General features: G+C 40.9%; 1 protein-coding gene across 2 annotated transcripts in view; it reads right to left on the minus strand.

Annotated features, from left to right (window-relative positions):
• Positions 1-257: 257 nt before the first annotated feature.
• Positions 258-24,490, minus strand: part of RYK (receptor-like tyrosine kinase) — a 57,026-nt gene continuing 32,793 nt past the window's right edge. The window contains exons 6-15 of one of the 2 annotated variants that reach the window (XM_015415381.1): positions 21,208-21,352; positions 18,637-18,737; positions 17,615-17,740; positions 17,024-17,110; positions 12,744-12,813; positions 9,145-9,277; positions 7,544-7,653; positions 4,626-4,785; positions 2,390-2,526; positions 258-1,159 (exon numbers count right to left, since the gene is read on the minus strand). In XM_015415381.1, the coding sequence (XP_015270867.1) occupies positions 1,048-1,159; positions 2,390-2,526; positions 4,626-4,785; positions 7,544-7,653; positions 9,145-9,277; positions 12,744-12,813; positions 17,024-17,110; positions 17,615-17,740; positions 18,637-18,737; positions 21,208-21,352 (1,181 nt within the window). In that variant the 3' untranslated portion in view covers positions 258-1,047. Of the gene's footprint in view, positions 1,160-2,389; positions 2,527-4,625; positions 4,786-7,543; positions 7,654-9,144; positions 9,278-12,743; positions 12,814-17,023; positions 17,111-17,614; positions 17,750-18,636; positions 18,738-21,207; positions 21,353-24,490 lie in introns of both variants that reach the window. The other variant, XM_015415380.1, reaches the window with a different exon arrangement.

A 24,490-nucleotide genomic window follows, 5' to 3' on the forward strand; every position in this document is an offset into this window, starting at 1 on the left:
CAATCAACCCCAGAATTTGAGTGCATTCTCAAGGATCTACAAGCTAATGCAATACATCAGAGTCCATATGAGGGATGAAATTTCTCACATTATCTCTTAATATACAGATTTGTTTTACTCTTCAAATATGTCTTTACAAATATATATTTATATATTTTATTCCTTTCAATAAAAAATTCTAAACACAAACCAGTACCTTTTAAACAAGAAAAACGGAATTCTACAGTCCAAAATGAAAGACTTCTAATACAAGGGCTGCTGTGGCACTTCTACCATTTGGAACATCCTGTCTGCACAATACAAGGTTCTGTATTATTACTGCTGTGTATGAGGTAAACTTGAACCAGTTTTACATGATTGTTTACTTAAAGGAGATAACGCATTCAAGTTTTTTCCCTAAGATCTGCTATGGAAGAACGGGGTTAAAACACAAAAAAAGGCCACTTGTGGTTCCAACCATATTGTGCTGTCGTCTAGAAAGAAAGTCAATTGATACCAAAAAAAAAAAAAAGAAGAAGAAAGAGGAGGCTATTCCAGATACACTACAAACCTGAACACCAAAACCAGTCAAATCAATTTAAATACTTTGATATGGCAACACAAAGATTTTGGGGGTGGGATGGGGGAAAAACAATTTGTTGGTTCAGTTTTACACACAAGTACCCCCCATATGTGCCAGTTCAAACACCTCTGAAATTCCTGTCTATGGTAACTACATTTCATGAATTCTGATGGGAGTTAAGATGTTTTGCTTTCAACACATGATATGTAGAATAAAACCTAGTCTTACAAAAATGCTAGACTATTTTAAGGCACAGTGAATTTGGAAGAAATTTATCTTCTAGTGTAGCTACTGTATACCCTGGCTTCCTGATTCCTAAACATATTATGTGGACCTTCCACTGAAAACATTTGCATTTACTTCCACATAATGAGTTTGGAATGGAGGTTTCAGAGTGTATAAATAGATCCACCAAATTATGTATCTTCATGTTAAGCGAACCCACGGTCCCCTTGTAAGTAGTGCAGAGATGGCATGCGCTTGTGTCAGACGTAGGCTCCCAATGCTGCATGAAATTCTGTGAGGCACTGTACCAACTGCTGGAATTTGGGTCTCTCCTCCGGATCTAGCGCCCAGCAACAAGCCATCACAGCAAATCTACAAGATAAAGCAAGCAATGGTCAGGAAGCTTGTCACAAGGTCATCCCTCTTTGCTTCTTTCCTGCAGTGACAGTTCTAAGGTCAATATCTGTGACTAATTCATTCCTATAAGGTCTGGACATCCTTCCCTTTTGAAAAAAATTCAATGCTTCTTAAATTACAGCCACAATTATGTTACTTGGCTCTTTTTTCCTAGCTTACAGCAGCAACTGATTCAATTATACTGAGTGCATACGTGTAACATGATCTTTTCTTGGTTGCAATAGTTTTAAGGGGCTTCTTTAGTATTCCTCAGTTATTAAGAGAAGAATGTAATAAAGTCAAACATTTAAGCATGTTTAGGTGTTGTGAATATTACAAGCTTCACATCTGATCCTTTGTGGTCACAGCCATCAGCAATTAAGCAGCACTGTAACCACCTCTTGGTATGAGAAAAAGAGATATGACCCATCTTCCTACCGCAATGCCCCACACACCAAGTCCCACCAACAGCAATGACCCTTGTTGTATCAACAGACCATTGTGGGAAAAGCAAGCAAATCATACAGGCAGACATCAGATCTATTCTACACTTCTGTTGACCATATATATCACTATTCCACCTATCCTTCTTCCAGGAATCTGTCAGGAAACATGGTATGGAGAAAACAGTGTGTAGGGAGAGAAATACACTCTGGGACACATGTACCTTTCAGGGAAAAACAGCAGAACTGAGCGCATTACTTTTTAAAAATGGTGTGTAGCAGTGTTCCCTCTAAGCTGAGTCAGTGTGAGCTAGCTCACAGTTTTTTAGCTTCCGGCTCACACATTTTTGTCTTAGCTCAGTAAGGATGGCTCCAGAGCAAACTAAATGATGCAGTAGCCCAATCGCTCACTCACAACTTTAATGCCAGCAGCTCACAAAGTGGAATTTTTGCTCACAAGACTCCACAGTTTAGAGGGAACACTGGTGTGTAGTAATCAAAGGGAGTTTTAACAATATTTAATTGCCTGCTCTCAGGCTCACTACATCTCAGTTCAGCCAAAGCTATCATTCCATCTCACATTTTGACTCCTAGCATAGAAAAAATAGAGAAAAAACTTAGATTACAGGAATGTAGTACTATTATTTCAAAACATAATAGATTATAGGAATGTAATACTATTCTTTCAAAAGAATTAATACTAATGTAATGGGACATAGCAGCAGTCTTGTGACTCCAAACAATCTTATTAGTCATCACTTACAGTTCATCGGGACAGTTGATAGGCTGAGCTATTCTGTATCCATCTTTTAGATAGGCAGCCATCTCAAAGGGGTCGATATCAACATACGGAGTTTGGCCTAATGTCATCAGTTCCCACAAGCTCACTCCAAAGGACCACTGGAAAGAATATTCCAAACAATAAAAGATTGTATTTAGAAGTGTTGTTTCCATTCTCTTCCAGAAGTGTCAATGATATGCAAATATTTAAAATGCACAGCCTCTCTTTTCATTCATTTTTCATAAAAATATCGAACACAGATATCTAACTTTTTTACAACTGCTGTGGTATGAACAGGCCTGTCAGTCCCCTACTACTAGGATCATTAACTACTACTAGAGTTCACTTCAAATACACACACACACACACACACACACACACAGGTGGCATTTGTGGGGTACGTATTTTGTAACATTACTAAGCAAGCTTTATGGCAGAGTTTATAGCTCCAAAATACACACTCAGAAAAAGTGTCATCTATTCATCTCACTTTATTAAACACTAGAATAACAAGAGATAATACTTTTGCTTGAATGAGTTTGCTATTTAAGTAGAAGTAGCCATATTTAACACAGTTATTTTCCCAAACAGAACTAAGTTCTCTCTGAATAAACAAAAGCTGGTGAACAATTCTGATACTAACAGTGCTATTAATATTGTCCACATTCTTCTAATCCCATTCTGCGTCTCATTATCACCACTACACAGCTCTGTAGCTAGACATTATTCAGGGGGGGCACAGAGCGGGCATGGTGGCTAAATTAATTAAAGAACACCTTGCTATAGGAGGGGCAGAGTGTATTGCAGACACACACACAGAGCTCTGTTTTGCTCCCCCCCCCCCCCCGGGTACTGCTGCAGGCCAGGCCCTTTGCACATGTTGGGATCATCGACCCTTCCTCCATGCTGGATGACATGTACACCTTGTACTACCCACCACCAGCAAGAAGAGATTCATGCTGGAGGGGTGGGGGTGAGTGGGGCTTCCCCAGGATTTCAGCTTTGTCTTGGCAGGTATGAGTGGGGGAGGAGAAAGGTGTTCGAACCAACAATCTTCTGCATCCAACTGGAGAACGGGGCCAGGGATAAGGCCACTGATAAGGAAGATCTCAGGCAAAAGGAGGCTTACCTTCCAAACAGCCCCACACAGGGAAAGGCCACTAGAAGCCACCAGCCCTGCCCCTGCCACTGGCCAGCATGGCCCCGCGAGCCAGGCACTCAGAGAGAAAGAGACTAGGCGGGGGGGGGGGGGGGGTTGTCGCTGCAGCCAAGACAGGCACAGCCTGGCATCCCTGGGTTTTCCTCCCTCCCTTCTCAGTGCCGAGGCTTCCCTGCCAGCAGATCCCCACCATACGTTGCTAGAGGGTTCTTAATTTGGGGACCTTCTGCTGTTCTTACTTGAGCTGGGGCTGGAACCTGGGGTGCTGTGAATTGGGGGGGGGGACATCGCCCTGTGGGCCCCATGGTAGCTATGGCCCAGCCACTACATGTATTAGCTTAACAGGAGAACCTCCCACTGATTTAACCTGAATGCCTAGAAAGCATAATCCAAGAAACAGTGACAATGGCATCAGAATTACTGATATTAATTTAAAACTGATTTGTTACAGTTTTATTTAAATGCTACTCAGATTACTTCAGAAATAGAATGTACATAAAGCAGCTTTATGCCAAATCATATGTTCTATGTTGTCTACTCTAGCAAAGGTGCATCTTACAAAGCTATTAGGCAAAGGAGCATCTTCTCAGCTAGTAAAATATATGTAGCCAATGTTTCCTTCCATCTGGAAGTGGGATTTAAAATAACTGAGTGTATAGATTTAAGAAACTGTATATGTTAAGCAGTTAAAAGTTTAAGAAGTTGGAAATGTCTTCACTTTCTTGCTGATTCACCACACTACTTTGAGTTTGACCATTCATCATTAGCTTGATCAACTAAAACCAAGGCAATTAAAAAATGGCAGAATGCTCTAGCTTCTTCCAACTAGTTGTTGCTTGTACAAATCTGAAGCTTTGAAAAGATCTGTTGAATTTGGTTTACACTCCTGAAATACAAATGATACATTTAAGAGCTCAACTAACAAGAGAACTGCCTTCTGCCTGGATGCTGTGCAAGCATGTGCTACTCCTTAAGATAGGACCTAGAGTAGATGTGACATGTCCCAAGAAATACATGGTGAGAAAAAGGCATAACATTTCGCTTTTGTTGATAACTTACCACATCACTAGCACCAGAAAACTCATTGTTAACCAAGCTTTCAAGAGCCATCCACCGCACTGGTCTGTTTTCATTGTCTCCGAGGCAATGGTAATCCATGGGAAATAGATCTCTGGACAGGGCATTATCTGTAATCTTTACCTGAAGTGCATCATCAATGCTGCATATTAAAATAAATACAGACAAGAACTTAAGACAGGCCATAAAACTATTTATATACAGGTATTAAGTCATACGTAGGGAAGGTGGCATGGTATAGTCCGATCTCATCAGATCTCGGAAGATAAGCAGGGTTGGTACTTGGATAGGAGACTGCCAAGGAAGACTCTGTAGAGGAAGGCAATGGCAAATCACCTTTGCTTCTCACTTGCCTTGAAAGCCCCTTGCAAGGGTCACCATAAGGTGGCTGTGACTTGACGTCACTTATATATGTATATATTAACTCATACTTTGAAGTGCTGCTTATGTAACCCTCAAGACAATGACTGAATGCATGTTAGGTACAACAGTGTTCACTTACAAATATAGGTTTAACAACTGAATTCAAGATATTCCCCTTGGGAAACATTGGCAAGCATTTAGAATTAGAAAAAAAGGTCACTATAATCATGAATATGTGCAGAGGAAAGGCTCATACATTGCAAGGACTCCTGGAGAGACAACTTCCTGTGGAATGCCTGTGTTGTCCTTGGAGGCAACACTGCAAGGTAGCCCAGCCTTCACTGACAAAGAAATAACTATTAAAGAACATTGTACCTAAAAAGATTCTCAAGGTAGCTCAACAAAGGGGTAGAGGCTAAGCCCGTTCTCTGCCCTTGGTGAACCAAGCCACACATCAAGCCTGCTTGTATGAGCATACGAGTCTGCATTCTGTTTCCTTGTCACAACAGAGTGGGGTGCAGTGTTGGGAACTGGCTTTACCACCACCACCATCACTCTAAATAGCAAATTTGACTGTCCTGTGCACATCAGTAGACTCTCCAGACATGCAGAACGGTATCTGTAAATATTCAGATAACATTCAGCTCTATCTCACACTTGCAACTGGTCACAGGGAGGCTGTAGAAACCCTAAACCAGGGTGCGGAGGCAGCTTTGGAGTGGATGCAGGCTAATATACTGCAACAACTCAAAAAAGATAGGAAGTTTTGGCCACTATGGTGCATGCCATGGTTATATTAGATTAGATTACTCCTGAGAAGTGTTTGGAAATGTCAACTGGTGCTAGGATGCTGCTGCTAGGATGTTGACTGGAGTGGATTGTAGGGACCATATCACTCCAGTCCTGGCCCATTTGGCTCCCAGTTTCTTTCCGGGCACAATTCAAGGTGCTAGTACTGACCATTACAGCCCTCTATAGTTTGGACCAACATAACTGAAGGACTGCCCACTCCCTTGTGAACCTGCCAAACCACTGTGGTCATCTTTGCTGGCCCTGCTTCGGGTGCTCCTGCCTTCTGAGACTAGGTCTAGGAAAAGGCCTTCTTGGCCATGGCACCAAAACCTGGGAGCTCTCTCCCTAGGAAGATTTGTCTGTCACCTTCAGTTGCCATCTTTTGCCACCAGATGAAGACTTTTTTGTTTTGTTCAGCATTCCCTCAAAGATCCCTCCTTCCTGCCTAATGTTTTAATTTTTTTAACGTCTGTTTTTAATGGTTTTAATGATTTGTGTGAAATTTTTGGGCTGGTTTTAGTTTCCAAATGTGATTTTATTATGTCTTGTTAGTCACCTTGGTGCTCTTATAAGGGCAGAAGGCAAGATATAATGTTTGAACAATAAAAATAAACAGTCCAAATATGCTCATTTCCCTCCAGGAGCTATGGAACTAATAGCTTTCACCATCCTGGAGGATTGTTCAACTCTACTTTTTCTCCCCAAGATGCTAAAAACATGGAAATACTCATGTAGCTTCAAAATGTGCCCTGGCAGAGAGGATTAATTAAAATTAGAAGAATGCCACCTCCAGTCCTATTTAATGGTATGCATGTGGACACTAGTGTTCCTTCTAAGGTGAGTTAGTGTGAGCTAGCTCACAGTTTTTTAGCCTCCGACTCACAATTTTTTTTCTTAGCTCAGGAAGGATGGCTCCAGAGCAGACTAATCCATGCAGTAGACAAATCACTCGCTCACAACTTTAATACCAGGAGCTCACAAAGTGGAATTTTTGCTCACAAGACTCCATAGCTTACAGGGAGCCTTGGTGGACACCCAAGAGTGCTGTGAGCTGCAAAGGGGATGGAGCTCCTAACCTCACATGCACTCCATTATTAGGACCAGGGACGGCACTGAATGAGGAATAGAATTAGAGGCAGTGGCTGCTTGCCGTGAGACGTGCATTCCCCAGCCTTATTTTCACTTCCTACATTCTCTCATACAATATTCATCTCTCCTTCCCAGTGCACCTTCACATCCTGGCATTATATTACCCTGGTTCAGACTACATGAACAGGTTCCATGCTTGAATAGTCAGCACAATTGTGTAATAGTACTCGAGAGAACTCAAGAGCTGAAGTTCAGTCTTAGGTGGCCACAATATAGCCCCAGAGCTCAGCAGTGTTGAAATACTGTGTCACAGGGGGAGGGGGGGGTAGTCTGTTTCTTGTTACCATCATTGGGCTGCTTGCAGGTCCGGCAGTAAAGCAAAGGCAATTTTATCTTGTTACCACTTGGTGAATTGCATGCTATTGATGATGGCCAACATCTGCCTCACCAGCTGATTCTTCAAGCCAACTTAATGGCTGCAGTACTAATACTCTGTAAGCATCTCTTTGGCATTCTGCATCTACACCTCTGTAAGATGGGTGCAGCTACAAGCCAGTTATGGAAGAGGGTGGTTTGAACACAGACCAAACAGGAAGACACTTCACAGTACATCTTGAACGGACACAGAGTGTCTTTAACTGTATAGTAGTACTTACACACAGTTTCTAGCAGCCAGGTCTTTGTGAATGACCTCTCTTCTAGCTAAGTAGCTCATTCCGCAGGCAATTTGAATAGCCATATGTACAAGATCTTGCTGTGAAATTGCCTACGAAAGATGGTTACAATTAAAAAGGTTTTTGGAATAGAAACCCATTATTTGGTCAATATTTTCTAGCTGTCCAAAGTACAAGGTAGTGTTTTCTCCAGTACTATGAAAAGGGTGTTTGTACTAAAACACAGGGTTCTTTGAACCCCGGTAATCCAAAATCTCAGTGAGCATTTGCTATTTTAGTGGTGAAGATGGAAGATCAAGATTTGTCTCCCTGCCTGCTGCCTTCCAGTGGGAGGAGACTAGAAACATTTGTTCCTTCAGTACAGGTAACAAGGATTTGTAGTTCCAACTTTTGGCAAGGCATAGACAACATGCACTAGGTGCAGAATTTAGGTTTCCAGGATGTTGAACTCTGTCAACGACCAAGCCAAATTTCTAGTTCCCATGCTGGGGACACAGGCTTGAAAACATATGGAAAAATAACTGGTAGCCTCAAAAGCCAAACCAAGGGATTTGGCTTTAATGACCCTGCAAAGGTCTTTGCCCTTCAACATGACTAAGAGAAAGAAGTTATTTAAAAATGCATGTGTGTAACATTTTATAAAGGTCATATTTCAGCTGTTCCTGATGCAGAATTTCACTGTTCCTAGGAATACAGCATCTTGTCTAGACAGAGGTAACATTCCAATTCAGAGGCCCATTAACAATCTGTATTGAAATACATTAATATCATATGACATAAGCTATCTTGTGCTGAACATTCTTTGCCAAGTTTAGTGGGCCAATGTCAAAAAAAGAACAGCATCTGCTCTGAGAGAAACATAAAAGAACACTGACTCTAAAGAGTCTTTAAGCATACTCAGGCTGAAACTCCCCTATAATATGATACAGTAAATCAGGACTTGGGTTTTTAACTATTGCTTTGTGCTTAGAAATTGTTTCACATGGAAGACAGAACTTAATGCTGAAGAATCAATTTCTGGAATGAAGGGAATGCAGGAGCTAGTTATGCACTTCAGAGATTAGCACCCCAAGTACTGAACACATGTGGCTTTTCCACACTAAACACTGTCATGTTTTAGGACAGAAGCTACTAGAACACACAAAGGCTTAAAGTGGTGCACAATTATGATATAGCTTATGAGACTTCAAGTTAAACAAGAGCACACTATGACAAATGAGTGCAAACCTTTTCCTGTTTTTGCCTATTTCTTGCCTCCTCCGTGATGTTTGGGGTGTGTGTGTGTGTGCGTTCACTTACCTTCTGAGGCAGAATTTCAGTGGGGAGAGAGTCCCATTTAACACAGCACAGTTTTACTCATGCTACACAGGATCCAAGTCTAATTCTTCAAACCATACCATGCTTATACTTAATTACTAATACTAGCAACTTTCTAAAAACGAAAGAAGCCTATTTCCTTTGTAAAAGACTCTACTGCATAATAAATTCTTCATAATGATTAATCCCTTACAAAGTCACCATATTGCTTGACAATTTAAATATTAACGGCAGTGCCAAACTATTTTAAGTTTACAACCTCTTACCTGAGGATTGTTGGCTTCTACCAGTTTGCACTGCCGCAAAAACAGCTTGAGGTTCCCCCAGTTCATGTAAGGCAAGAGCACCATGGGCTTTTCTCCTTCTTCTATACAAACATGAGTGATAGGAAGGAGATTTCTGAAAGAAGGAATAGTTCTAGTTGGTTCCTTTGCTAGATACACACAGAGAAAAACTGATAACCTCACTTTACATACATTCCTAGGATGTGCCCTGTACTAGTGATTGGTCAGCAAATCCCCCCCAGCCAAATTGCAAATATTTTCTATACTTTTTACATCTACAGATCTTTTTGGACAGCAGCTTCAGTGAAATATTAATTAGGACAATTATGTATTTACCTACTTGCTACATTTTTATCCCACCCTTCCTTCAAGGAGGTCAGGGCACTATTTATGGTTGTCCCTCCACTTCAATTTTATCCTCACAAAGCTGTTGGATCCTTGTTAGATAGGATAGACTAAGAAACTGGCTATTCTAAGATCATCCAGCAAGTTTCATGGCTGAGTGGGGATTTGGATCTGGGTGTCTCAGATGCTAGTCAGACATTCTCACTACTATACCATGCTGTCGATGAGTACACATCCAATGCATCATGTTAAAGTATTGTTATTCCATTACCTCTTTAGTCAACAGTGCCATGCCTAAAAAGTTTGTGATGTCCATATTACATGAGTACCTCACAATTACCTTTTCCCTGATCTAACCATTTTAAAGTGCTCTGTATTTCTTGCCTCAATATGTAATACATCTTAGTTATGTATTCCCCTGGAATGCGGTTAGTAGATTTGATTTTTTGTTTTGTTTTGTTAAAACCACTCTGTGAGGAGATTTAGGTTTACTGGTTCAGTGTTACCCAGCAAGCTTGGTGACTGAGCAGGGATTTGCCCCCATTTAAGCCCCAAGCTGTATCACACTGCTCTCCTGTGTATTCTTAAAGTCAAATGTATAAAATGGTACAAAGGTTGATACGGTGATTTTGTGTTTCTAAAAAATAAAAGTCTCTATCCAAGTGTTTAACAAGGCTACAGAGTGTGGTGGTGGGGACACTCAGAGGACTGGCAAATATTCTATGATTCCATTAAAACAAATAACTGAGTAAGAAGGTCAGAGAACAAATGCTTTAACTTGTTACTTATTTTCAAACTAAAACACACATCAATAATAAAAAAGTAATGGCTCAGTATATTTAATATTACTTGCATTTTAAAAGCACAGATGTTATTTAGGATTTCTGAACATTCTCCTTATCATCTAGCTGAAAGACCTTACTCATTCAGATTCTCAGTTAACAAATTACAACAAGAGAATCTCTACCAACAGTACCGTATTTACTCAAATGGAAGACAACCATGAAGGTAAGACACCCACATAAAACGTTACACAGAAAGATTTTAAATACTGAACATAACTAACTTGTATGTACATTTATTTATTTATTATTTAATTTGACTTTTATTCCACTCTCCCCACAAGCAGGCTCAGGGCGGGTCACAAATCACAAAGAAACAATATAATCAAGTAGTTAAAACTGTATTTCTCATAAAACCCAAACAAACACAAAATGGTGGATTCGCCTTGACAGCGATGCTCAGTTTGAGCTGGTTCCATTTGGGCAGCATTGTCAGCAGGGGAGACTGAGATAGAATTTGGATGTCCGCTGCCTCACCCAAAGGCCCAGAAGAACAGCTCCATCTTGCAGGCCCTGCAGAACTGTAACAAATCCTGCAGGGTCCAAATCTCAAGAGGGAGCTTCTTCCACCAGGCTGGGGCAGGGCAGAGAAAGCCGAGGATGGGTGAGTGGGCATCATACTGGCAAATGGGGTTCAATGTGGCCAAGTGCAAATTGATGCATATTGGGGCAAAAAATCCTAACTATAAATACACATTGATAGGGTCCGAACTGGCAGAGACTGACCAAGAAAGAGATCTTGGAGTCGTAGTAGATAACTCAATGAAAATGTTTTATTGCAACTGCAATAAAAAAGGCCAACACTATACTGGGGATTATTAGGAAGGGAATTGAGAACAAATCAGCCAGTATCATAATGCCCCTGTATAAATCGATGGTGCAACCTCATTTGGAATACTGTGTGCAATACTGGTCACCACACCTCAGAAATATTATAGCATTGGGAAAAGTGCAGAAAGGGGCAACTAGAATGATAAAAGGGTTGGAAAACTTTCCCTTTGAAGAAAGGTTAAAGCGCTTGGGGCTCTTTAGCTTGGAGAAATGATGACTGAGGGGTGACATGATAGAGGTTTACAAGATTATGCATGGGATAGAGCAGGTCGAGAAAGAAGTACTTTTCTCCCTTTCTCACAATACAAGAACTCGTGGGCACTCCGTGAAATTGTTGAGCAGTCGGGTTAAACAGATAAAAGGAAGTACTTCTTCACCCAAAGAGTGATTAACACATGGAATTCACTGCCACAGGAGATGGTGTCGGCTACAAGCATGGACGGCTTCAGGAGGGAATTGGATAAATATATGGAGCAGCCACAAGGTATAGATAGGAACTCTTGGTCCGGGGAAAATGATGCTCTGTATTCTTGGTGCTTGGGGGGGGGGGACAGTGGGAGGGCTTCTAGTGTCCTGGCTCCACTAGTGGACCTCCTGATGGCACCTGGTGTTTTTGGCCACTATGTGACAGAATACTGGACTGGATGGGCCACTGTCCTGATCCAACATCGGCTTCTCTTAAGAGCCGATTGAAACTAAGCCAGGCGGGGAGAGGGCAGGAGACGGAGTATGCAGCGGCGGGGCTGGCGGCCCTGTAATGCCCTGAATAATACCTCTAGGGCAGAGTCCGGCTGGTTGTCCATCAACTGATGACAACCCAGCCCATACCTCCAGACCAACTGGGCGAGGGGGCGCATATAGATGTTAAACGACATCAGGGAGAAAATTTAAGATACTCTTCCTTCTTTAATGACATACCTGGAAAAATACCTAGTCTTGCATTTGAGTAAATACAGTAGCTGCTTAAGATGATTTTGGTTTAACTGAGTCTACTTCACTTTTGCTAGGAGGGCATGACCTATTTAGGACAACTGCATCTGTCATTTCATGTAAGACTAACTGAAACTTGCATTCTGTGAACTTTGATACAACTTGGCTAACACTAAGAGTACCCAAATCCCACCCCCACCCTCCAAATGCAAGCCTGATGTAAGCAACAGAATTCACAGCTTGATATTCTGCCCCTTCTGTGACTTAAAGAACGCAATATCAGATTAATCCAGTGGAATCAGACCAAAGGAAGCCTACAGGTAGGAAGTGAAGGCAACGTTCCACCCCTGCGGTTGCCCTACAGCAACTGCTTTAAGAGGCGCGTTGATGCTGATTACAGAGTTATTGTTAATAACTGATAGACCCGTCTCTCATGAATGTATCTAATCCTCTTTGAAAGCTGGAAAAACCAGTAGCTACCACCACCACCACACCTTGTGGCAAAGTACTAATCCTGAGAGACATTTCTATAGAAGAAAGCAAGACTTGCTTTCACTAACAACTGCTGCTCCCCTTATTCCCAAAATAAATCAAAATGTTTCATTTTCATCTTAATAAATTAACAGTGCTAACCTGTGATGAAGGCCTCTGAGTTTACAGCTTTCTGTCAACATCATTGTCACTTGAACTTCTGAGGCTTGATCTAAAAAGTCAAATGTTTTTAATAGCAACTTTGCAACAACCGTAGAAAAGCACATGAATAAACTGATGAATGGGTAAAATGAATCCTACACAAAGCCTTAAGTCTTTAGTACAGTACCATTTACTGAGGCTTCTTAACACAGAGAATGTAAAAATGGCTGGGCTGTACAGTGACCTACATTTGCTAGCTATTTAGACACTAGTTGAACCTAACAACTACAGCTCAAAACCATCGCATAACTTCTCCTTCTAAAGGCACTCTTACAGGGTTCTCTGGGCCTTCAGTATACTATAAAAGCACTACCCAAGGCCTATAAGACTCATAGCACCTCGCCAAGCCCTCACCTCTCCCTCCCAGATCCTTTCTTGTCCATGTGCCTGATATAGCCCTATATGGCCAGGGTCCAGCATACCTAAGGGACCGCCTTTCCCCATATGTTCCCCCAAGGGCACTACGGTCAGGGACTCAACACCTCCTGGTAACCCCAGGCCCTAAAGATACTAAGCTTGCTGCAACCAGGGCCAGGGCTTTTTCGGTGGCGGCTCCTACCTGATGGAAGGAGCTCCTGGAGGAGATCTGAGCCCTGCGGGACCTTGCACAGTTCCACAGGGCCTGCAAGACAGAGCTCTTCCGCCAGGCTTTTGAGTAGGGGCCGCCACCGTTACTGTACCACCGCCGCACCCCCCCCCCCAACTGGGTTGGGTAACATCGGGGGGGGGGGGGGTTGCGATGGCCCTGGGATGAAGAATGAAGGGTATTGCTGCCTGGAATGATACGATTTGAGATTACCATCACCAGAATCCCATATTGCTACTGAGGACTTTGAGACAACTTGAGCACCCTGTACTGTATAATTGATTGATTGTTTTATCAGGTTTTAGCTGTTTTAATTATTGGCATGTGTGCCTCATCTGTAAGCCGCCCTGAGACCGCTTGCGGGAAGGGTGGCCTATAAATCTAATAAATAAATAAATATGAAGTCCTGGGCTATGTGTAGGATATTAAGATGTGTATGAAACTACATGCTGATACTTTCTTTTCCTCATACAATTTCCCCACGCTTCTAGTTTTGTTTAAGCACCAACCAAGAACAAACCAGGCCAATGAGCCCTAAGTGGCCAGATTTCTGCTTGGTTGGGGGAGTGGGTGGCTGCATATTAAAAAGTGACTTTAAATCTCAAAGCGCCATTTAAGTACAGGGGGAACGGAACAGGATTTTTTTAAAAAAAGAAACGAAGTACATCTTCAATTCTGGTCCTGTGGACCTTGGCTAAGCTTTCAAACGATTCAGAAGCACTACACTGAATATAAAGTAACATACAGGGTTAGAATTAAAAAATGGATCTAAATTATAAGTTTACTATTTGTACACCCTTTTAATTTGAGTGGTAATATGACCCTTAACTATTTTTTCCATTTAGTTAAGGTTCATATTACCACTCAAATTAAAAGGGTGTACAAATAGTAAACTTATAATGGAACCTTAACTAAAGGATGCACCATTCTTACAGTCATCCTTAGTAGGTTTACATGATGAAACAGTTTTAAAAGATTCCATCACAAATAAAAATTAAAATCTAGTTTTTGGATCCAACCAAGATTTCCATGGGCACAAGGAGGGGAGCATCCCTATTAGCATAGACTAGCCTGATTTCAACAGAGCTTGGAAGGTAATCAGGGCTGGCCCCAGTTAGTACTTGGTGGGTGACCACCAAGGAAGACTGGGAATGCTATTCAGGGGAAGTCAACAGCAAACCACTTATGCTCATTTCTTGCCTTGAAAACTCGATGAGGAGGAACTTCATGGGGTCACCATCAGCTAGCTGCCATACCACAGCACACTTTAAGGTGGGGAGGTGATTTCTGATTATTCCCCCCTCCCAGGAGAGACCTACAATGCCCCCACCCCCAATTTCTAGAGGTCTCCTGTCCCTCAGGAACAGTATTTTGGGGATGTCTTGGGCAGCTGTGGGAGGGAGGAATGGGTGAAAGTCAGCCCCTGTGTGTGCAGAAATCTAGGCGGAATACAAACCTAGATATTATATGTTATAAATTTCATTCTCACCTATAGCCATTTTATAGGTAAACATTACATCTCCAAAGTATGCCTACTTAATGGATTAATTAAACATTATATACAGGTCATACTTTCAGTTAAGTGCACTTGTAAGGCCACTCAGCAGTCTTTGGCTGCAAGCTTCCTCCTACAAAGGGCTGACAAAAATTTTTTAGCAGCTCTTCCTCAACATACAGGTTAGGGCAACAGACCAGTCTTACTCTCCTTTACCCCAGAAAGTCACTCCCGTTTGTACTGTGAACATTTTGATGCCTCACCCCCTTCTTCTCCTCCCAAGAATGTATCAGGCAAAGCAAGCTGGAGCATTTTTTTTGAAGTTGTTTGCAACTGCATCCAATGTATTATTTATTTTAATTATGCATTTTTAACCTGTCCTTCCCCCTACGATCTCAAGGAGGCATACATGGATCCCCTTCCCCCTATTCTTTTTCTTCACAATCACCCTGTGACACAGGTTAGGCTGAGAGTATGGGACTTCTCCAAGGACAGCAAGTGAGAGTGATGGCAGAGTGGGACCCGAACCCAGGCTTTCTTGGCGGTAGTCTGACACTCAAACCCCTGTGCCTCACTGGTTCTCAAAGAATGCGCATGACAAACCACAATCCTCAAAAGGTTCTTTGACTGGACTTTAAAGTGCCAATGTGCCTCACAGTTGATCCAAACAATTTGGGTTTGTTTTGGTAAACCTGCTCTCTGAATGACAGACTTTTCAGCAATGAATTGCTGAACATTGAAAAAACGATTGACCTGAATTCAAGTATATACGGAAATTCAAATCTTATCTCATAAAACAGTTCCAGCACTTGCATTGTGTTTTCTTATCAAAATTATTTCCTTGTTTCTTAAAAGTCAACCCGTTCCTTCAGCAAAACACATTATGTAAGTTTAACCCATACTCAGAAGGGTAGATTGTGTAACTCAATCTGTAATGAATTACACTACAAAAATTCATGAGTCTCAGCTAAGGCACAACAGACAGTGAGAATTAGTTAAATACTGTAGAAGTATTATAAACCAGAGGATTCAAAAGAAAAACAGTTCATTCTTACTATGGTTGGAGTGTATTTAGCACATTAAAACCTGCAAAAATTGCAGACAGTGCAGGAGGACCCAAGGAACAACTGGTTGGTTGTTGTTGCTCCTTGTTGATCAGGCCCCACTGAACCCCTTTCAATAAGATGGGAACGGGCCCCAGACACATATCGAAAGCTGTTCAGTAATATTAAGCTGGTTTGCACTAAAGGAACTCTCTCCTGATGCCACCCAAACCTCAAAGGGGGCTGTGCAGGCTTCAAGCTTAACGAAAAACATAAATCCTAACTATTAACTGAGTGGCAAAACATGACAAACCCTTTTAAGGTGTTGGGGCTTAAGGTGTACATGTTCCTATACGCTCTGGGAACACAGTACTTAGAGGACCAGATCCTCCCATACTGTCCTGCTGGACAATGAGACAGTGACTGCAGGCTCTCCACAGTGCTGCTTCTCTGTGTGAAATGTGCTGAGTTCCCATGGAAGTTCCTCCCAGTCTATGAAATGGCCTCCCATTGGAAGTCCATACGTCCCCTTCCCAGTCCGCTGTTCAGCAACAGCTAAAAACGTCTATTTTGTCAAGATGGCTGACTAGTCTGAATTTATTCTGTAATGACTGTTTTATGTTGATGACTGTGCTCATGACATCTGAAAATACAAGTAAACAATAGGACACCATCTATTAAAAATTATATTGTGGAAAGGTCATTATAAATATTTAGTATACAGTAAACAAATAATAATCTATAGATCAGTTTTAGCTACTGCCATCTTTCCTTACCATTCAGACATGGCCCTTTCCCCCACTACACCTGTGCTGTGCAGCTGACCCCCTACTAAAATTATGTGGTGGTACACTGCCCACTGATGGCTGCATCGCACTTAAGGCTTGCTGGGAATCAGCTGCCTCCCAAAAGTGTACTAACACAATGTCACAATCCCTTCAGTCTTTCAAATCACAGCATTGACTCGGTCGCAGACTGCAGGGTAAATTTTACCAAGTTATTGTTTTATCAAAAAGGGTCTAACAACCAGAAGCTTTCATCAGGTCACAGTCTGCCTAAGCACTGGCAATGAATAAAACTCACAGTGGAAGCCTACCTTTTACTGTTTTGACAAACATTTGTTTTTCTTTACTAGGATCTTTTTCTTCTATTAGAGTTCCATGGAAAATCCTCCCAAATGTGCCTAAGCATGATGAACAAAGAAAATGAGGCTGACATACATTTCTATACACTTATAATTAGTGATGAAAAGAAACCAAAGGAAGAGATGGACCTTTCTCTTATGAAACTTCACATCTGTCGCTTTTTGGCTGAGCATTTCAATCAATCACACTGTAGCTGCTACAATCTCTTTAGCAATGTCTAATTTAGATATGTTCAAAAAGAAGGTGGTGCAGTTTTAGTGAAGGCCTCTTTGCCAAACATTATGTGGAATATCAGTTATACTCCCTACACACTCAACTTGGTGGAGAGACTGATCAATTGTTTTTTAAACATTAAAGGCAGATCACACTAGCCAAGAATTTGTCTTGAGGGTACATGTTTCTAGGGAACACGTACAGCATGGCCCCAACAACTATCACCAGCCATCTGAAATCTCTTTGGAGAATTCCAAGTAAAAGGTCAAGAAGCATGACAAAGCCCACTGCATGCATATCAAATCATGTGAAAAACTTTTCCCCAATACCTTCTTGAAGAACATCTTTTAGTGTTATTCTCTCTCTGGAGATCGCTATGTCCTTTACTTTAGCTTTTGCCTCCAACAAGGTTACACTTTTAAGGTCATTCTTCTCTATCCGTAAAGTAGGATAACCTGAGGAGCCAGCAGACCCAAACAATACCAATATAAATACCAAATGTAAATACCCTTAACACAAAAATTCAGTTAAATCATTTTGTACAGGTAACACACAACAATTAAAATAGCAGGATATATAACATGGGGGAAAATCCCATGCCACTAGATAGCACGAGACAAATATCTATTGTTTTGGTCATATCTGCAAAACGAATGCAGGACGAACCACAAAATTGCTACTACCCAACAGAATACATGCACTGAAGTAACACCCTGCAATATTTTGACAAGTAAACTGACACATCATTGCCCTCTTCTGGGCTCTAAATGATACTGCTATATAGAAAGTGGCTTCTCTTTTTATGAACATACTAAAATTATGAGCCACACATTTTTGGAATAACTTTAGTTTCTAGTAAGACCTTTCAAGTCCTTTTAAGAAAGTTAAGAGACTCTATTGAGGAAAAATACACTAACGGCAAGTTATGCAAGAGGAAGAAACATCCCTGTCTCAATTCATAGTGACATCAAGAGTTCCAATTAGAGGCAACCATCTTGAACCATCTCTTGTTGATCTGAGAATGGCTAGCTGTACTCTTGCATACCAGACATAGTGTGTGTGTGTGTGTGTGTGTGTGTGTGTGTAATTTGTGGGGGAGAATTCTCTTTCCCCAGCAATTCTCCCCCCTCCACTTCCCTGCCTTAGTATTAGGAGTGAAACATGAGTTGGGAACCTCCTGTTCTTCTAATAAGCAGTTCCTCCCTCTGGCAGCCCAGAGAAACACAGGCCATATAGATCCCAAACCTAAACTTTTCAACAGGATCCAGCTGGCCAGTATCAGTTTGATTCCTTAGAACAGACGCCTTCATTAAGAGAAACCACTCAGCCCTGCTATTAGATTAATACTTACTAGTAATTGGTGTTGCATTGTTGGGTGTGTCAGCCCTCAGGTACTGTGTTGTTTGAGTGGAAGGCTGAGATAAGCCTTGAGAACTGCTGCTGTCACTAATGCTGTTTTAGAAGACAAGAAGACAATGTTTGTAGTTGCTTGTGTAACTGCTTTTTATTTCCTGTTCAAAAACCCAACATTTAACCTGTGCTGGTGACATTACTTTAGCTGTAATGGTAAAGATAAAGGTAAAGGTTCCCTTGCTCGAAAGCCAGTCGAATCCGACTCTAGGGTTGCGGTGCTCATCTCCGTTTCAAAGCCGAAGAGCCAGCGCTGTCCGAAGACGTTTCCGTGGTCATGTGGCCGGCATGACTAAACACCAAGGCTCACGGAACGCTGTTACCTTCCCACCGAAGTGGTCCCTATTTATCTACTTGCAATTTCTTGCTTTCGAACTGCTAGGTTGGCAGGAGCTGGAACTAGAGACGGGAGCTCACCCTGTCTTGCGGCACCTGGGGCTTGAACCGCTGAACTACTGACCTTCCACAGCCTGCAGTTCAGCGTCTTAACCACTTGAGCCACCGCAGCTCCTAGCTGTAATGGTACTAAGCAGTATACTGTGTACAAAGCTGGACACTGTAGCTATAGCAAATCAGCAGAACGAGACTGTCTAAAAAATATAACTGAAAGACTTCAAGTAGTATTCTTAAAAATGCCAGCACACAGTAAAGCCATCCAACTGCACATTTGGGAACTAAAGTTTATCAAACAATTTGCAATTGAAACAATTCAACTTTATACAAGATTTAAAGTTGCTAAAAGAAGAAATCTATCATAAAATCCCAAACGTCAATCTATAGGCTACTAAGATCTTTGTTTTAAATTTCAAATGAGAGTAAAAATGAAAACATGTTTCAAGTTCGTCTGTGTTCAGATGGTGATATGTACAAGACTATAATAATGCATAATTTTGTTGCTAGCCCCGCAGCACTGATCTACTGAAAATTCCAAACACAAATGGCATGTGTTTAAGGCCAACTAAAACCACACAATAGTGTGCGAGCTTTAGAGTTGTCCAAGACTTTTCATCAGGCTGGCTGTTGCAGTCCCCCTTTTGCGGTTATGTGTATGTGTTTTTTAAACAACCAGCTTGATGAAGAAATCTTTAAAACGCAAGCACACTAGGTTGTGATATTTTGGTTGGTTTGGATAGCTTTTATTATTTTTGTAGTGTTCCCAGTGTCCTGCCCTTGATGGGTCAGGCTAATCAGATCTTTGAAACTAAGCAGGGCCAGACTTTCAACTCTATTAAGTCTCTCTATAAGATTTTTAAAATTTCTGAAATTTAACGTACATCTCAGAAGAATCGCAACTCAGGCTATATAAAGAACAAAACATCAAACTCTGCTTTATGTATTTTAAGGCAAGTACGAAACTGCAGAGGTAAAGCGCTATCCTAGATTTACTTAAGTGAAAGAGGTAATTTGAATCTGAAGAACAGCAGACTTTTTGATCCTTTCCCATTAAAACTGATGGAATTCTACAGAGAACCCAGAAATACTTTGGGGAATATGTGATTTTACGCAAGATGTACCCTACTTTGCCCTGACCTGGATAGTCCAGGCAAGCCCAATCTCGTCAGATCTAAGAAGCTAAGCAGGGCTGACTCTGGCAAGTACTTGGAAGAGAGACCTCCAAGGAATACCAGGGCTGGAACACAGAGGCAGGCAATAGTAAGCCACCTCTCTAAAATGTCCAAGCCCCATTAGGGGTCGTCAAAAGTCAACCATTACTTCCAGGCATACACACACATACAAAATACAAAAAAAACCAAACACCAACCCCAAATTAAAAAGATGTCCCCTACCTTCAATACTATATATATATAACCTGAATACACACTTCCTTGACACGTCAAAACTCTTAACCTACAGAAATGTCCAAATAAACCCAAAGATTTATTTTTGACACTGTCGCCATCAAAAATGAATGTGTTGTTAAACAAAAACACATTTTAACTATGGCAGAATTTCAATGACGTAATAGATGCAAACTCTCAGTGGGGAATTCCATCAAGCATCAGCTGTCACTTGGCATGATGGAAACACAGTAAAGGAATGCTTGAAGTACTAAAGAAGTACATGCCCAAAATTATGATTTATAAGTACCTACTTATGAAAAGAGAACAGGTTTCTACTTAGCATACATCCCTTGGTCAGTACAGTTCCACCTTCAAGGAAACCATGAGGCTATGTAGGCTCCTAACCTGATTGTCAGTGAGGTGGTTAAGAAAATATTCACAGAAGTGAACAATCCTGGGGAGGATACCAAGAAGTACCAGCTCTCCTTATAAAGGAACATTAGTTGGGGTCTGTTATGACTGCTTCTTCAGTCTGAGTCAAAATAACCTGTCAATTTAGGTAACTAAAGAAGCATTGCACGACAAGATCTAGGAGCCTTAAGAAAAACAAGATAGGCAATGGAAACATTTTAAGTTCTCTATGTCCACATTGCCACAACTGTCTTGTGAGGCATATAGTAAAGCCAATAAATCTAATGTAAGAAAATAAAGATCCATGCTTTGTTCTTTACCTGTCTTCCAATTCTATTCTCTTCATACTGTGAAGATGCAAAACAGCTAGTATTATTGCTACCAGGAATATGACTGCACAGCAAACTCCTACACTGATATAAAACACACGAGTAGAAGTGGTGGGAGCTGCATTTACAGGATCAACTGAAATTGAAGTGTAAAGTATTACTGCAACAAAATTGAAATAACATTTGCCAGTTTCAATGAATCTCATAAACAACTGTGGAAGGAAGAAGTTTTTTCTTCCCGTTTTCACATTATGCTAGTATTATACTTAAATTTATAATGTAAAAAAACCATGGCAAAGGAAAACGCCAGTGGTAATATTTTTTCCAGGATATTCTGAACCCAATTACTAATCTAGAGACAAAATATACTGTAGTATCTAGATGCAAGTTAAACCTAGATTCTCCCCCCCCCCTCCCTTCAATTTTTGGCGCTAGTATAAAAGTACCACCAAGGATTTAAAGAAATGTCTAAAAGTACATCTGGGGGAAAGAAATTCTGGAAATGCATCAAGGGGAGTCGGGATAAAAGTTGGGAACACAGTTAACACACATTTGAGGGTATGCAATTCCAAAAATGTTGGCTCCCAAGATGAAATTTTACTTCTTGATCTTTTAATTTGAAAAGCATACTGACTAAAATATATTATTTTTATTCTCCATGTATGTCATGCACATACTGTCTATATACTTTTATTTCTAAAGTTTAATTGCACAATTTCTTGATCATGTAAATTTAACTTGATACAGCAACTGGATTTAGTGAAGAAAACCTATAATTAAAAATACATAAATCCAGAATGTAACTGCAAAACTTCCAAACACTAATATTGCAAATGGGCAAAACCAACAACTGCCCATACATGTGTCTTCTCTGTTGTGGCCTCCAACCTTACGGAATGGCCTGCTTGAGGAGGTCAGGATGGCTCCCACCCTCCTGGCCTTTCACAAACTATGCAAAACTGGACAGATTCAGGTGAGGAGCCGTGTTGGTCTGAAGCTCAGGTGGGCAGCCATGTTGGTCTCAGGAAGTGTACTTGCAACGAAAGCTCATACTTTAAATAAAACTTTCTTGGTCTTAAAGGTGCCATTGGGCTCAAACTTTGTTATGCAAAGCTTTATTATTCAAGAGGGCTTTTCTACAGAGGCAATAGGGTAGCACTGTACAAAAGGCTTCACAAAGTTGCACGGATAAATTATCAGTGACTGTGGTCTATACTACTACTATGGGTATATAAAAACATTTTCTGTGACATCCCTGACATCCTCTATAGCAAGTCTTGACCAATTTTATTTGCCTCTATGAGCCAGCCCAAAACATTAGGAGCCAGACTCCTTGTTCATCCTTCAGGGTTTTAGATTTTAATGACCAATTACTATATCTGTGTTGAAATGTATAACAGATTGTAGAAAAGGGGCCATTTGGTTAGAGCTAATGCTTTCTTTGTAATGTACCCACATCATCACCACCTTTTTGCCTAAGCCATTATCACTTCCTATTCTTGATCTGAGTCTACTTGGTTGAATTTATACATTGCATGTTTGACAACATTATTTTTCTCAAACTGATACCACATTTGAGTTGGTACACTGCAGCAAGGTAAATAGAACCTCACTTGGCATAACTGTACCAATCGCACTTCATGAAGTATGTTAACATGACTCAAGAAGTTTATAATGTAGACCATCAGACAGGGCACAAGTAAGCTGATCATCATGATATATTGCTACTATCTAAATGCAAATTTTCTTCTGCTTTCTTCACCACATATTCTGATCTGTTTGATCAAGTATATCAGGTCTGCTCTCTTGATTAAGTTTGTCTTCAGCAGTAACTCTCTCAATCTTATCTTGCAAATAAACATACCAAACCCTTTGACCATGAAATCTGGTAAACAGTGTAGCCTGGTCCAGTGTACTTTGCCATCACTTTTTCCCTCTACCTGAGTCCATAGACAAAATGCTGAGCGACACTTCATGCTTTACTCCATATATCTTATTGTTCAGCTTCATCATTGTCACACTCCAGAAGAGCCTGGCCACCCTAATAAGTTCCAAGAATATGTAGCAGTTCTCTGAAATGCACTTTATTGCACCCTCTTCATTTACACAAATCCTTTTATAATGTGATGTCGCTATTATGTCATTATGGATTTTTAGAGCTTCATGAATTAGAGATGCAGGGTTGGATCATGGTGCAAAGTCTCTGCAGATGGAAGGGATTTTTGTCAGCAAAGCAGGACTTCTTCCCCTCCCTCTCCCATTGTTAGCCCCAAATGCCCCCAAGATGCTGCTCCAGGGGACAGGTAACCTGCATGGATATCATGAGAGAGGGAAGGCTGAGGTCAGATGTGGGATGGGGATTGGCAAATATTACTTCCACATCAGTAGGATTTTCCACAGGATCCAACCCATATATTCCCCAGTACAGAACATCAGGGAATAGTTACAGGTTCCTGGTTTTCAGTTACCAAGTGCCTCGTTGCTCTATACTCATACTTTGCTGGAATCAACAGAGTTTCTTACTGAGGGGCATCTTGCAAGAAGCTGGAGAAAAATGGGTCACCAAACTGAGCTTGAAGTTTTTACTTGAATGCTCTATTGTAATAAGACTTCAGAACAACAGCGGAAGATTCCTTAGCCAACGATTAGAGATGTGGGGTGGAAAATTTTCTATTTCTAAATATACAACAAATGGGTGCCATTGTAAGTACACTATTAAACAAGCCTAGCAATTTTAAACTTGTAATTAATATATTTCAGGTCATTATCCACATAACTATGTGAAAGAATGCATCCACGTTTTACTGATTTGTAAATAAGGAGTGGGAGAGCAAACTATACATATAAAAATCCGAACAAAAATTATGAATTCACCTGATTAGCTTTGGTTTTGATTTGACCTGCACAGCACAAATTCTAAAGTACAGGTCTCTTGTCTCACAGTGGGATACAGTAATCTGCAATCTGAGATGGAACTGGCAAATGATACTACAGAAAGTGACAATGAAAGTGAGGTGTTCAAGTGACCTTAGCAGAAGAGAGTTAAATTTTCTTGAAACAGATGAGTTGATAACCATGTCCACTGCATATCATGCCCAATCCTCTGGGTGTATAAAAATTAGTTTGTTGATTTGTGTATTTTCCTTTGTTCTTTAGTTCTTTACACAATGTAGGGAAGGTATATGCTATGCTGCATCTATATTTTATAAATATTATTTCAATAAAAATTGCCAAGTCTTCAGTTTGTTTGGACTTGATTCCCCCTCCTTCAAAT

The sequence above is a fragment of the Gekko japonicus genome, unplaced genomic scaffold (genome assembly GCF_001447785.1).
Source record: "Gekko japonicus isolate JY-2015 unplaced genomic scaffold, Gekko_japonicus_V1.1 scaffold1046, whole genome shotgun sequence".
In the NCBI taxonomy this organism is placed as follows: domain Eukaryota; kingdom Metazoa; phylum Chordata; class Lepidosauria; order Squamata; family Gekkonidae; genus Gekko; species Gekko japonicus.